This window comes from Perissodus microlepis, chromosome 7 (assembly GCF_051167445.1).
Source record: "Perissodus microlepis isolate ML-2025 ecotype Zambia chromosome 7, ASM5116744v1, whole genome shotgun sequence".
NCBI lineage: Eukaryota > Metazoa > Chordata > Actinopteri > Cichliformes > Cichlidae > Perissodus > Perissodus microlepis.
This window is the reverse complement of record NC_140467.1, coordinates 61,613,201-61,626,271: the sequence shown is the minus strand read 5'-3', so window position 1 is coordinate 61,626,271 and position 13,071 is coordinate 61,613,201. Positions and strand designations below refer to the sequence as shown.

Below are 13,071 nucleotides of genomic sequence, written 5' to 3'. Positions count from 1 at the left end.
GTTTAAAAATTAACACGGACACAATTAAACACAACATGTGTGCACGGTGACTACAAACAGAAGCAGCTGCTTGTATCCTCCTGTGGATACAAACCAGCAAGAACTCATCAGATCTCTGTCACTTACCATTAATGAAGTTTGACTTTTATTAATAAATAGAGAGCACGGATATCGGGCAGATATCACTTCGTTACCAAAATATCAATGTATTACGTAATGTTGATACATTTTAAAGTTTAACACCAACGTATTTTTGATTGTCAGTGGTACTTAATGAAATTGTGTAACATAAAGGCATTATAATTATGTTCCTGCAACACAGATTATGGCTTTAAATCCTACTTAATTATTTTAAGTCAACTTCATAAAAATTCAGTCCTTGGTTTCTTGCCTATGTACAATATAATAATGTAAATATAAACTAAATGTTATTGACAAAAAAGGCAAAAAAAAATGTGAGTGCTGAAAAGTTCACCTTTATTTTTACAGCAGTGAAAACAGCAAGCATATAAACTTGTTACACAGTTTTAGAGATTGCCTGCAGATATAACTGAAAGAAAGATTTAAAACATTTGTAAATATTTCCCCTCAAAACTGACCTTAGCAGCAATACAAGAAAGCTACAAATAAGTGCTTATTAATGATCCTGTCATCTTACACATATTTGTATTTAATTTCACAATTAAAGTTTGAAACTAAATTAAGCCTACTTAGAAAAAGAATCAAAAAGCATCCATGAACAAACAGGCTTACACAAATATAACTTTTTTTTGCATTTAACATTTCTACAACTCCTGTTACCTGGAGTTTAAGAGACAGAAACCAGCAAGCTGCTTTGAATGATCAAGTCTGTACATATATAGAACAATTTCAGCTTAGATTGGTCTTCCAAAACTCAAAGAGGCAGCAAGCTGCTATTAAGGATAAGATATATCTTCATACATATCACATTTTGTTTTTAGCTGTACAGAATTTTTTTTACTAAATTGAAGCTTAAATGACACTGTCACATAATACCAAACACCTAAAGGAATCTTCCTTTTGAACGTATAAGCAGGATGTAAAGGTTGACCCAGAGCACATTGCTAAAAAACCTCTGTAAACATTTCTCGCAATACAATACCACCAAAAGAAAAAAAAAGTGTCACCTTGAAGTGCAGTCACACGAGAAAAAACAACAACAACAAAAAAACCCCCAAACAAACAGTATCAGCAGTATAACATTGCAGTTTTTCGTTTTGTGTTCAGTAAAGAATTGCTGAAGTGCAGTCTTTGACTCTTCAATGAAACAGACGGTTTTTGAGAGCAAGAACTTTGTTGGAGAGTTTAGCTCCATCCAGTTCCATGAAAACCTTCTGGAAAACCTCAAAGGTGTAGCGGAGGTCAGCAGGGTAGGCAAGGTTTAGTGCATACATGAGTCCAAATAGCATTACCACAGCAAATGCTACATTATCCAAATTCTTCACCACCCTGATGCCTTCAAGGACAACTCCAATGTCTTCTTGTTCATCTGCTGAAGCTTGTTCTTTAAGAAGATAAATTCCAACAGTGGTGTCTTCGATGGCCTCATTGATGGCGTCTTCATCCATGTCCTGTAAAAAATACATAAATAAATAAAATAAAAGAAGTCATGTTACTCAATCCATGGCAAGTGAGCAATATGATGTACTGGTGAAAGTCAACCCCCCCCCCCAAAAAAAATAAATAAAATAAAATAAAATAAAATAAAATACCCCAAGTACTTACCACATACTCCCGGATAAGGTTGTCAGGATCTTCACCCATGTAGATACACACTCCCTTAATGACACACTCACGTCCAGCATCAACATCTTCACACTGAAATTAAATTTGTGTGATTAGTATCTTCAGTCAGCCCTTCTCATTGATTTTAGGTTTTAGTACTGTACTTTACATGAATGCTTTCAAAGTAAAGGCACACATACTAATAAAGTTGACAAAGTAAAGATTAAAACAAAAACAAGCAGATGTACAAGTAGTACAAGATGAGAGCATTTATCATTGGAAAACATTTACAATTTTCCACAATTAAAAGTTTTGTCCAAAAGGGGTCATAGTTGTGTTAAGGCTTTATCACTTACATTATCCATTTGTGCCACAATTTTTTTCAGTCTTTGTCCAAGCTGTCCTCCTCTTCTTTTGAACAGCTTCACCAGCTTGTCTAAGTGGAGATCCATCTGAGACAGGAACTTTGATTGAAGGGGGATTGTGGTAATTCTTTTAAACTCAGCATTGATCTGAAAACATCAGCACAAAAGAGTGAGCTTCAAATGTTTAACACCAGGAAGAAGGCCACAATCACCAATGCTGAAGAAATGGGCGGTTAAATGTGCCTAAAGTATTTTAGCTTAACACCTCTTCCAAGAACTCCCGGTATGAGTCAAACTTTACCTCATGGACATCAAATAGAGCAGGCCATCTTGCCATGAAAGCTTCTACCATTGGTGCATCACGAACAACTTCATGTCTTCTGTAGGCAAAAGTCTTTTCCATCTTGAATTTCAACAACTCTCTGTTGTTCTTCTTCTTTATGTCCAAGAGTAAAGTTTTCCGCATTGCCTCTAGGCTCTCCTCAGTTTCTTCTGGTGGGTATGTTGGGCAAAAGTTAACTTCTCCCCTCTTTGCTTTTTTGACACCAAAGGCTGCACTGCATCTTCCAACAGGTTTGTTCTTTAGAGAGTTTACGGTCACCTCTGGGCAGCCCAGTTTTCGTAGCTGGGTGCGATAGTTTGAGAGTTTATATTTTAAACTGGTCTTCCATCCTCCAAATCCAGTGTTGGAGCCTGTCTCAGTTAGACAGGGATGCTTCTTGATCAGACTCTGAGCTACTTGATCCATTTCTTTATCACTGACATACACTTTATACTTCACAATTTCCTGCACCAAAGCGTCAAGGATGGCTGACTTCAACTTGGGATCTGGAATAAGTGCAGTTCCATTCTGATTGTACGCAATTTTTGCCTGCTGAAGTTGTAATTCAGCATCATACGAAAACTTGGGCACATAAAAGACAGCAGGCCAAGAAGATCGTCAGCTTGTTGACTCACTTGATGACAACACATCCGTGTCCACAGATCCACCAGACAGGTACGAAGAATCGTTAACAGAGGAACAGCTGAGGGCTTCGGAGTCCTGGACAGGATCAAGAATGATATAATCCTCATGCTGCATAGTGGTGGGTCTTGACATGTCAATAACTTTAAGAGTCCCTCTGTCTGCCACTTCTGAAACTGAGGTAAGATTAAGGAACTCATTCCCAAACAAGGAATCCATAAACTGAAGTCTGAAATTGCCCTGAAGACCACACTGTCTCTTGACTTCAACAATGAGATCCTCAATTGATTCAGGTGGTCCAATGGAGAGAGTGAGCCTTTGACAGGTTCCATCAGTCAAGATGATCTTTAGGATCACAGGGGTCCCCATTTCAAGCAGCTATTCTGTAGACAAAAAAAAAAAAAAATACATCAGACACACAGAAAGAATAATTTCAGTTTAGTCTTCATACAGTTATCCATACATATCAGTCGGTTATAAAAGGTCAGATATACAAAAAAAAGAAAGATAGAATGTATCTAGTGAAATACATGTGACTGAACTTATTACAAATATTTGCACACCTTTTATTTCTATATGCCTTTTTAAAGTCACCATGCGGACTGATCCGATCTTGTAGTCAACCAGTGGATAAGTGTCAAGGAGTTCACGGAGTGAAACAAGAGTGAATATTCTTGCAGATACTGGGTTGAGCTCAAAAACTCTGTAGTGCTCCCTGTACCAGCCACCAAGCTCTCTGACAATGTAGAATATGCTCTGGTTTACAATGCAGATGTGGTTTATTTCACAGAATTCTGGCAACCCACCAGCTGCCCTGTGGGCCAGTACCATTCCCTTCCTATAAGTTCTGCCCTTTATTGTCACACACTGTGCAAGGTTTATCTCTAGAATGTCAGGGAATGTTTGCCTAATGACTCTAGCCATCTCCTCTTTAAGCAAATCCACTGGAAAAGTTGATACAGCCGAGACCTCTAGTTCAGACTTGCCAAGAGATGGGGAGCTTAGATGGTAAGCTATTATCATCTGATGCTTTGAGGCTAAGGAGAGAGGCACATTCTTAAAGCAGCTTGTGTGTCTGATGACCTGCTTGAAAAAGCTGTGTTTGGCCTCGAAACGCATTGTCCACAGCCAAACAACTGGACCAAAAAACCTAATCATCTGTGGATAGTGCTCCAAATAATGGTGTTTTGGTGGTAGCTTAACATCAGGAAACAGTGCCTGGTATCGCTGTCTGTGCTCTATAATTTTGCTTTCCAAAAAAGCCAGAGAGTCATCACTATGCACAGGGGACACGACGAGTTCTGTGATATCCTTCAGAGTCACGAGAACAAGCCATGCAGGCTCATCTTCAGGCACAAGTGATCCAACTAAAAGAAATCAACACAGAGAAATTTTTACAGTGCTTTTCTACTCTACCTGAACATTCAAAGCGCTCTATACAGGTTGCCTCATTCACACCTGTTCATAGAAGCCCTTTTTCTGTGCTTTCTATCTAACATTCACACACATTCACACTCTGATGAATGCATCAGAGAGTGACTTGGGGTTAATGTCTTGCCCAAGGACAGTTAGCATGCAGTCTGGAGCAGCCAGGGATCCACCCAAAAACCATCTGATTAGTAGATGAGCTGCTCCACCTCCTGAGCCACAGCCACCCCTTTTAGAGGTAAAGAATCAATTAGAAAGTAAGTACAGTAATTTTTTGAGGTGATTTGATTTTAAAAAAAGATCATTTTTGCTTCTAATTACATAATTAAGGTGTAATTACATCTTCCAACAAATTGATACATTGTCATAAACGTATCATTTATCTACAAAAAATACATAGGAGCTGGCGTCATGTTGTGGAAGCTGCCATCTTGCCCCACCATCATACACTGGCTGAGATGGGCATCGCTGCTCCGCCTTTTCATGTTTTATGGAAGTGGATTTATACATTACTTTGAATTTAACCTCTGTTGTGGGATTTCTCTTTAGTGTATTGTCCTTTAATGTATTGTCTTGCTTTCATGTTACTTAGTTTAGTATGCCTGGTTCACACCTCATTCACGCTGGGAAACAGACGGTGAGAAACTGGTGAATGTCTCCCAGGATACGGAAGCTCACACAGGAAGGCTTTGACCCCAGAGTGGGGGAGATTCACACAGGTGATAGAGAGTCTTTCTGTTTAGAGCCAAGGTGTGAACTGCAACTGTAAAAGCCTTTTGTTCTGCGACTGTGTATAAAAGGGACCTGAACTGTTCATTGTCAGAGACGACTTTCAGTGCCCCCTGACTGACGTCCCTCCTTATGCATAAGATAGCTGAAATAAAGGTGTTGTTACAACTCATCGTGTCTGCAGGCTTTGGTAATTAAAATTTCCACAACACCTCCTAAGACCCAAACTCTTCCACAGCATGCATTTTTAATTTGTCTTTGATATTTGGGCTGATTGGGTCCAATGAATGTAAAAACAAAGAATTACCTGATTATTATTTTTTTTACCTTATTTTTGTTTTTATGGAAAATCGAAGCCACATGTGAAGATATTGATTTAAAATTTTGATAGAACTGTAGCAGTATAATGTCCCCGTAAATGGATATCAGGCCCTTGTAGAGCAAAATTGAGTATTTTGGTCTAAATAAACCAAAATGCGATGTCCACATATGTGGACGGCAGGTCCTAGGAGGTTAAAGATGTCAAATAGCTCTTTCACACTACATATGACCATTTCACATTTGTACATGTATATTTTGGTGATCTCTTTCTCACTATGTTTTTCTTCTTATGGAAATAAGCTAAGATTAAACCGGTTAATGTTAGGCTCCTGTGTCCTAAAAAAAATCACACCTTTCCCCTGATAAGCAAATTGATTGGATTCTCACATTGTGCGGGAATTGATTATCAATTACAACTTTGATGAGCCACTTCAAAGAAAGTTTCACAGCAGCAACAGAAAGTCCAGATGTGGAAACAGAAGGTTTCCACATTAAAATATCGATATTTTAATCATTTTGGGTAAAATTGTAGTTTTTCATAAACAGGAACACAGTGGAAAGAAACTATCATTCGGATTGTCTACATTGGAAAGAACTACTCCCTCGTCCGCCTTTTATAGTCATGTGTGAAATACGGCTGTATAAATGTGTGGCAGCCTCTGGCGTGCGCACTCACAACAATGGCTGAGCGTAACTGGAGTCATGTGTGCACGTATTTTACATCCACAAACAGCCGAGACGTGGTTTGCGATACATGTGGCAAGAAAGTGAGGTGTTGTGGCAACACCACCAACCTTGTCAAACACCTCAGAGTAAATCATATCACAGAATATGACGAGCGTATGTTGAGGCGAACTGAAGAGGAGGAGAAGGACAGGTGCTGCTAGGGCGAGACAGACGTCTCTCACGGAGTCCTTTAGTGCTGCAGGCAGGCAAGGTGTTCAAATAGCGCACAACTTCAGGTTTTGTATTTCTATATGATGAATTCTGCATTATTAAGTGATAAGAACAAGTAATCTGATGTCCTGTAATGATTATGACGCTATAATTTGAGATACAATAAAAGAGTAAAGTTTTTGTACAAAGTATCGGATCAGTACCGTCGATACCACCCTGAATTTTACTTGGTATCGGATCGGAAAGGAAATCAGTGGTATCGCACATCACTAGTGTCGGGATGAAATATTATTTTACTGTTACTATTCATAATCATTATTATTACTGTTGCATCATTTATGATTTATCATTATCATTTCATTGAAACATTTATTGAAACTGTTGATGTTATATTAAAGTCTGTATTTCAGGTGTTAGTATAATTACATAATAATCTTATATACACACATATTGCCTTTTTGTGCTTATTAAAGAGTTGAAGCTCGGTCAAGTTAATTAATGGTTTGAAGCTACAGCCGACGCGAGTTCGACTGATCTATGGAGCAAAGCACAGCTATTGAAAGGTTGCCTACATGCTTACAGTACAATTTACCACATATGATACATGTTGTATAGGCCTGTGTGTGTGCATTCAGCAGCTTGCTGCATTGAAGTTTGCCTGGTAACAGATGACGCAGAGGGAGGTCATGCACTAAGGTTAACACAGACACACAGTTTGCCTGAATATACAGTATTTAGAAACTGACTCCAAAAGTTGTTTACCTGCATACGTGACAGTTTAGTTCTGATAAGCCCAGAGAGTGGAATAACAGGAAGCATCTGGTGGGTGGGAGAGGAAGTAACTGTTCTTTTTTAGAATATGTCCAGGCTGGAGTTACTGGAACATGCATCTGCGGTGACGCATATTACTTGTCATCATATGTATAAATATCACACCCATGTACTGTTCTGGGGAGATCGAGGCTGATGTTTTGCAGAGCCCATCTTCACCACATATATGTGTTTTAATAAAATCATTGTTTTGACGCACTATGGACCTTCAGTCGTATGTCTCTTTTCTCAAATACGAAACAGGACACTAGTGATCAAACGTCAGGCCAAGCTGGAACTGATTCCTGTCTTCTGTGACTTCTACAACACTGTCCAATAGAGACACGTGAATGAAATGCAGTGTCATTAAAAACACTGATGATCTTTATTTAAAAATGTAATATATTTACATCTGAATAAACCTTCAGCCATTACGCTGACGGACGGATGGATGGACAATGAATGCTTTCTCATCCTTCTTCTCATGCACCATGGAAGTGTCTGAGGGGCTTTTCCACTTGGAATCGGGATACTGTGTCCACACTTCAGAGGTGGAGTTTCCAGCATCTCACCTGGGCCTCATCTGCAAACAATCAGCAGGAGGGCTTCTTAAACCAGCGCTGCCTGCTACTCCTCGCCAGTTTGTTCTGCCATCTCCAGTGGTAACTAGGCTTCACCTCTGCTCCAGTTCTGGCTTGCTCCTTCCCTGTGTTTAACCTTGTTTTCCCTGTGTTTAGGTCTCCTCTGCCAACATACTCATCCTACCCTCAAACTCCCTTACCCGTCCAGCACTATTCATTTAAGATGTGATGGAATCAAAGTAATTATTTTCAATCAAATGCTGCAAAGGAATATTTTCATGTGACACAGTGTAAATCTTTCAACTTCAACTTCTTCTCCCTCTGTTGCAGAATTCCCGTTGGATTGTTCCCATCAGGAGCCAGGTGTTCAGTCTCTCGATAGCTTTTCCTCTGGTTCCTGCTCTCTGCTGACACTCCTAGCTCGAGCCACGTTCTCCATTCCCTCTCTTTAAACAAAGTCTCATAAATAGTTTAACCATGTGCATTGAATCTGCATTTGGGTCTAAGCTTTCTATGGAGGGAAGAAATCATCACAGTGACATCTATTCAATTTTTAATTCAATTTTAATAATAATAATAATAATGATGGATTGCATTTATATAGCGCTTTTCGGGACCACTCAAAGCGCTTTACAATTTTATTTATATAGCGCCAAATGACAGCAAAAGTCACCTCAAGGCGCTTTATATTGTAAGGTATACTTACAAAGAAAACCCCAACAATCATATGACCCCCTATGAGCAAGCACTTTGGCGACAGTGGGAAGGAAAAACTCCCTTTTAACAGGAAGAAACCTCCAGCAGAACCAGGCTCAGGGAGGGGCGGCCATCTGCTGCGACCGGTTGGGGAGGGGCAAGTAAAACAGGATAAAGACATGCTGTGGAAGAGAACCAGAGGTTAATAACAAGTACCATTCAGTGCAGAGAGGCCTATTAAACATAGTGGGCGAAGAAGAAGCACCCAGTGGATCATGGGAATCCCCCGGCAGCCTAATGCTGGGCATACACTGTGCAATTTTTGGCCCATTTTGAGCTGATTTTTCAGTCGTGCGACCGTTTTGGGGGTCGTCCCGAGTTTGGCCTTGATCGTGTGTCGTGCATCGTCTACATGGGGTAACGAGAAGCGATTAACGCCTCACGACCAGCTCCCGATCATCAATCGTTTGCTCGTAAGAAAATCAAACCTGTTTGAAATCCTGTCGGTCGTCCCGAGGGTGTCACAGCGTCTCACACTGCGCACGCGCAAACGCAGAAATGAGAGTGAAAAGACGGAGTAGAACGGCGGTGCGGCGTGTCATCTGGACACAAGCCACGGCACAAACTTCTCACCCCTGCGAGTCAATCGTACAGTTTGAGCAGGAGCTGAATAACGCGACTGAAAAAAATCGCAGCACAGTGTATGCCCAGCTTATTGCAGCATGGAGGATTCAGGGTCACCTGAGTAGCCCATCAGCCTACTAAAAGGATACTGAAGAAACCCGTCGAAATAGTCTTAGTCTTCATCACTGCTGCTGGTGGACTCAGTTGAACACCTCCGAAATTTGCACACAGGCAAGTATTCCTCTTCTTCCTCAAAATCCTCTCGGGAACGCTTCCTCGAGCCTCCAGCTTCATGGTTGTCAAGCTCTTCGTGCGCATCTTCAAAAAGTTCATCACTGCTGCTCTCAGAGTGGTCGTACACAGTTGAGCTGGTCCCCGAATCAGAGTGTGCAAGCCTGGATTTTTTGCTATTACGACCTTCTTCGTCAACATCTTCCTCTCTGGACCTTTTCGTGGATCCACCAGGCTGTGCTTCTTCTTCTGTTACCTGCTGATTGATGTCCTCATCGGCAATATTACCAACATGAGGACAGCCCTCGCTATCAGTGTCGCAAGCAGAGAAGAAGTCAGAGTCATCATCAGAAAACTCCTCGCTCCATCTGATTCTTTTGTTTGGTTCCACATCTTCTTCATCCATCTCTCTAGACCTCCTCCTGGAAACACCTGGCTGAGGGTCCTCTTCTGGGATGTACTGGTGAACATCCTCACAGTCTTCAAATGCCTCATCAGAATCCTCATTTTCAATGCCACCGACAACAACAGCATTATGATCCTCATGCTGTTCATTGTTGTCAGCATTGGCATTATTGTCCCTCACATTATTATTTTGAATGTTGACATTGTTGTAATTGACATAGTCATCGTAAAGGTAATCGTCATATTGATTCAATACTGAAGCTATTAGCGCATCCAGCCTCCGACAAATATCACGGAGAGCACGATAACGATCGACCACGAAGCCCCGGAGTCCACCAATATCTTCGTTAGCTGGTTGGTTAGCTGGTTGGTTAGCTGGTCGGTTAGCATGTTCCTGATCTCCACTTGAAAACCTTTGTGGGTTAACCTGTCGGCCTGCAAGATCATTTAATCTTTTAATTAGCATTCATAACTATCTGCTGAAAATCTGTTTTTCATCAATTTCAAGACTGAGCACATGTGCTTACCATTACGGTTATTTTGTGATCCATCTCCTCTTCCACTCATTTTGACTACAAGGAACACAAAACAACAATGATCAGTAAACCTCAACTCAGAATGTTCAGAGAATTTGCTTTTTTTGTGATGACTTTAGGCTGCGTCCGAACGTACACGCCTATGTTTGAAAACGCACGTTTTCCTTTTTCGTTTAAAAAAAATCCAGTCCACATGTGCAGTTTTGAAAAAATATCTCCTTCCACATGTAAACGCTAAAAACAAAGTGAAACGCTGTCAAGAACACGCCAAATCTTAACCGTGTAGAAATGTTGGCCAATCAGAAGTCTAGAAGCCTGGGTGGGAAAACCTCACAAAACCTTACGTGCTTCTGAAAAGTTTTTGTCTTTTTCTGGAAAAGCAGCTAATTTTGTGTTACTTTCACTTGCCTTCATCGTTTCAAATGTTAATAACTAAAGACAGCATTTTGGCTGGAACAGACTCACAACTTTGGAATGGACAAAATGCATATAGCGTACATAAATGTCATTTTTTAAAATGACATTTATTCCAAACCGACTGTGTTGAATGTAGAATCCACGTCTGATGCGCACTCTGATGCCTCTGTGTTTCTAAATGGAGGCACAGTAACTGTGTGTGTATATGTAAGTGTGTAAAAACTGCAGATACTAAGATTAACAGACACAGTATGTTGTCTACATCCGCCATTGTAGAAATTGATCTCATGTAAACACTAACGTGGCCACAGCGTCAACAGCGGCGCACACTTTTGACATTGCCTGAGTAAATGTCCGTTTTCCTCGTCCACACCTAAACACAAAAACGTCGTTTTCAAAAATCTCCACCCTGGCAGGAGTTTTTAAAAATCTCACCTTTCAGTGACTCAATCTGCCTTTTAGGTGTGGACGAAAGGCCCAAATGCAGAGACAAAGCTGCGCTTTCAAAAACAGCCGTGTACATGTGGACGCAGCCTCAGTTTCTCAGAAATTCTAATAGTTTGTTTGAGAACAAAAGTCTTCTCTATTTTCCTAAATGAACAAAATAATCTCAGAAATAATCGTGTTAAAAAGAGCTTCTGTCACTCAGATATGATTAAGAACATTTTCTAATTTATGTATAATTTGTCAAATATTACATCAGCTGACAAATAGTTAAGTCTTCATTTGTTTTCCTGAATAATAGATCCACATCATCCTCTCTATGATGGAAAATATAGTCTAGTCTTGCACAATGTAAAGTACATAAATACTGTCCTGGCAAGCAGGAAAATCCGGCTTTATATATTTAAGTAAATGATCTTAAGTTTATAAACTGAAATTTGAGCTTACTTTAGTTCTTGGTAAATTACAGAGCAGTTAATCCTCAGGGAAACGTCGAAATGTCACTAAATAGTGGTCTGCTTTCATACGGTTGCAGTGTCTCTTCAGTTTTGTGTTCATATGCTGATGTTTTCATTCAAAACATGCTTAAATGCTGTGATGTCACTTTAGCAGCAAAGACTGCGGAATGTGCAGAGATTCTTTTTACATCAAGTTGTTTGCTCAGAGTTTGATATCTTTTAAATGGAGACAAAAAAAACAGACAGAAGTGAATCTAAAAGACTAAAGCAGTCAATGTGTTATTATTTTTATTTATTCTAATAGTTCCTGTAAAGTTCTACTCTAAGAGATTCATCTTGGCCTTCATGCAGGATTAAAGCTCAATAACACACAAAATATAAAACATTTCTTTATGGTTGTTAGGCAAAGTTATCAAACATATATCCACTAATATGGTCTCATTCTTGCTCTGCTCCCTAATTTTTCCCTGGAGGCATCGCTATGGCAACAAAACAACATGTTCCAAACAACAACAACCAAGCTGTTTCCAGAGCTTAATATTTAACATGTCTTTGTTATAAACTTTATTTGTACAAATCTGTGATGTTGATGTGCACAACGTGGGATTTAGACCTCGGAGGGTTAATCAACAAATCACGAAAAATTAGCTTTAAATTTCTGTTCATGACGGTGCAGATTTCTGACATTTTGTGTACTTTAAGCATTTAACAATTTGATTGTGTTCTAATAAAAACTGTGTGAAACTCAAGTTAGACCTGTGAACCGCCCCATGTTGTGTAGCTTTCTGGATTTTATACTTATTGGGCTACATATTAATTTCCTATACAGGCTATACAGTAGATAAAATCTAAACTCACATGTTTTATGTAACTAAAGTGTTTAATCATGTGGGCTACAGACAATAATCCAGTTATGGACTATACTGATATGAGAAACGTGCATACTTACTGCATTTGAATCATTTTAACCATATGTAACCACCTGCATGTCATGGTCCCGGGACTTCTACCTGGTTTTTTGTGTCTTGTATTGTTGTTGTTTGATGTCAGTTTTAGGCTCCCTACACTGAAAAAAAAAGTTCTTTCAATTCACTTGATTTTATTGTGTACATCGGTCCCACATAATATGAATAAGTATGACTGACTTAATTTTCCACTTTCCAACAAGTAATAATTACTTGTAAAGCCAAAGTATTTCATTCACATCAGATTTTTAAAAAAAAAATCATGTGCGATGTACATACTGTTTATCTGTTACCAAAATATCAATGTATTACGTAATGTTGATACATTTTAAAGTTTAACACCAACGTATTTTTGATTGTCAGTGGTACTTAATGAAATTGTGTAACATAAAGGCATTATAATTATGTTCCTGCAACACAGATTGTGGCTTTAAATCCTACTTAATTATTTTAA

General features: G+C 39.4%; 2 protein-coding genes and 1 long non-coding RNA gene across 4 annotated transcripts; 1 reads left to right on the top strand and 2 right to left on the bottom strand.

Annotated features, from left to right (window-relative positions):
* Positions 1-1,255: 1,255 nt before the first annotated feature.
* On the bottom strand, positions 1,256-2,859 carry LOC146384480 (uncharacterized). The gene is made up of 4 exons (XM_084936457.1): positions 2,413-2,859; positions 2,103-2,258; positions 1,747-1,839; positions 1,256-1,592 (listed from the first exon to the last, which is right to left on the bottom strand). Exons 1-4 carry the CDS (start codon positions 2,857-2,859, stop codon positions 1,281-1,283), a joined length of 1,008 nt encoding a protein of 335 aa, XP_084792583.1. The 3' UTR covers positions 1,256-1,280.
* Positions 2,860-7,382: 4,523 nt separating this feature from the next.
* Positions 7,383-8,886, top strand: LOC146384479 (uncharacterized). The gene is made up of 3 exons (XR_014800869.1): positions 7,383-7,922; positions 7,998-8,080; positions 8,172-8,886. It is a non-coding gene; the product is annotated as an uncharacterized LOC146384479 (long non-coding RNA).
* A 7-nt stretch (positions 8,887-8,893) lies between these two features.
* On the bottom strand, positions 8,894-12,672 carry LOC146384478 (uncharacterized). Of its 2 annotated transcripts, XM_084936453.1 has the most exons (3): positions 11,642-12,672; positions 10,325-10,369; positions 8,894-10,232 (listed from the first exon to the last, which is right to left on the bottom strand). In XM_084936453.1, the coding sequence occupies exons 2-3, from the start codon at positions 10,362-10,364 to the stop codon at positions 9,334-9,336; spliced, it is 939 nt and encodes a 312-aa protein (XP_084792579.1). In that variant the 5' UTR covers positions 10,365-10,369; positions 11,642-12,672; the 3' UTR covers positions 8,894-9,333. The 2 variants fall into 2 exon arrangements, with proteins under 2 accessions (XP_084792579.1, XP_084792578.1); XM_084936452.1 differs by lacking the exon at positions 11,642-12,672 and having other exon boundaries at positions 10,325-10,803.
* Between the last annotated feature and the right edge of the window lie 399 nt (positions 12,673-13,071).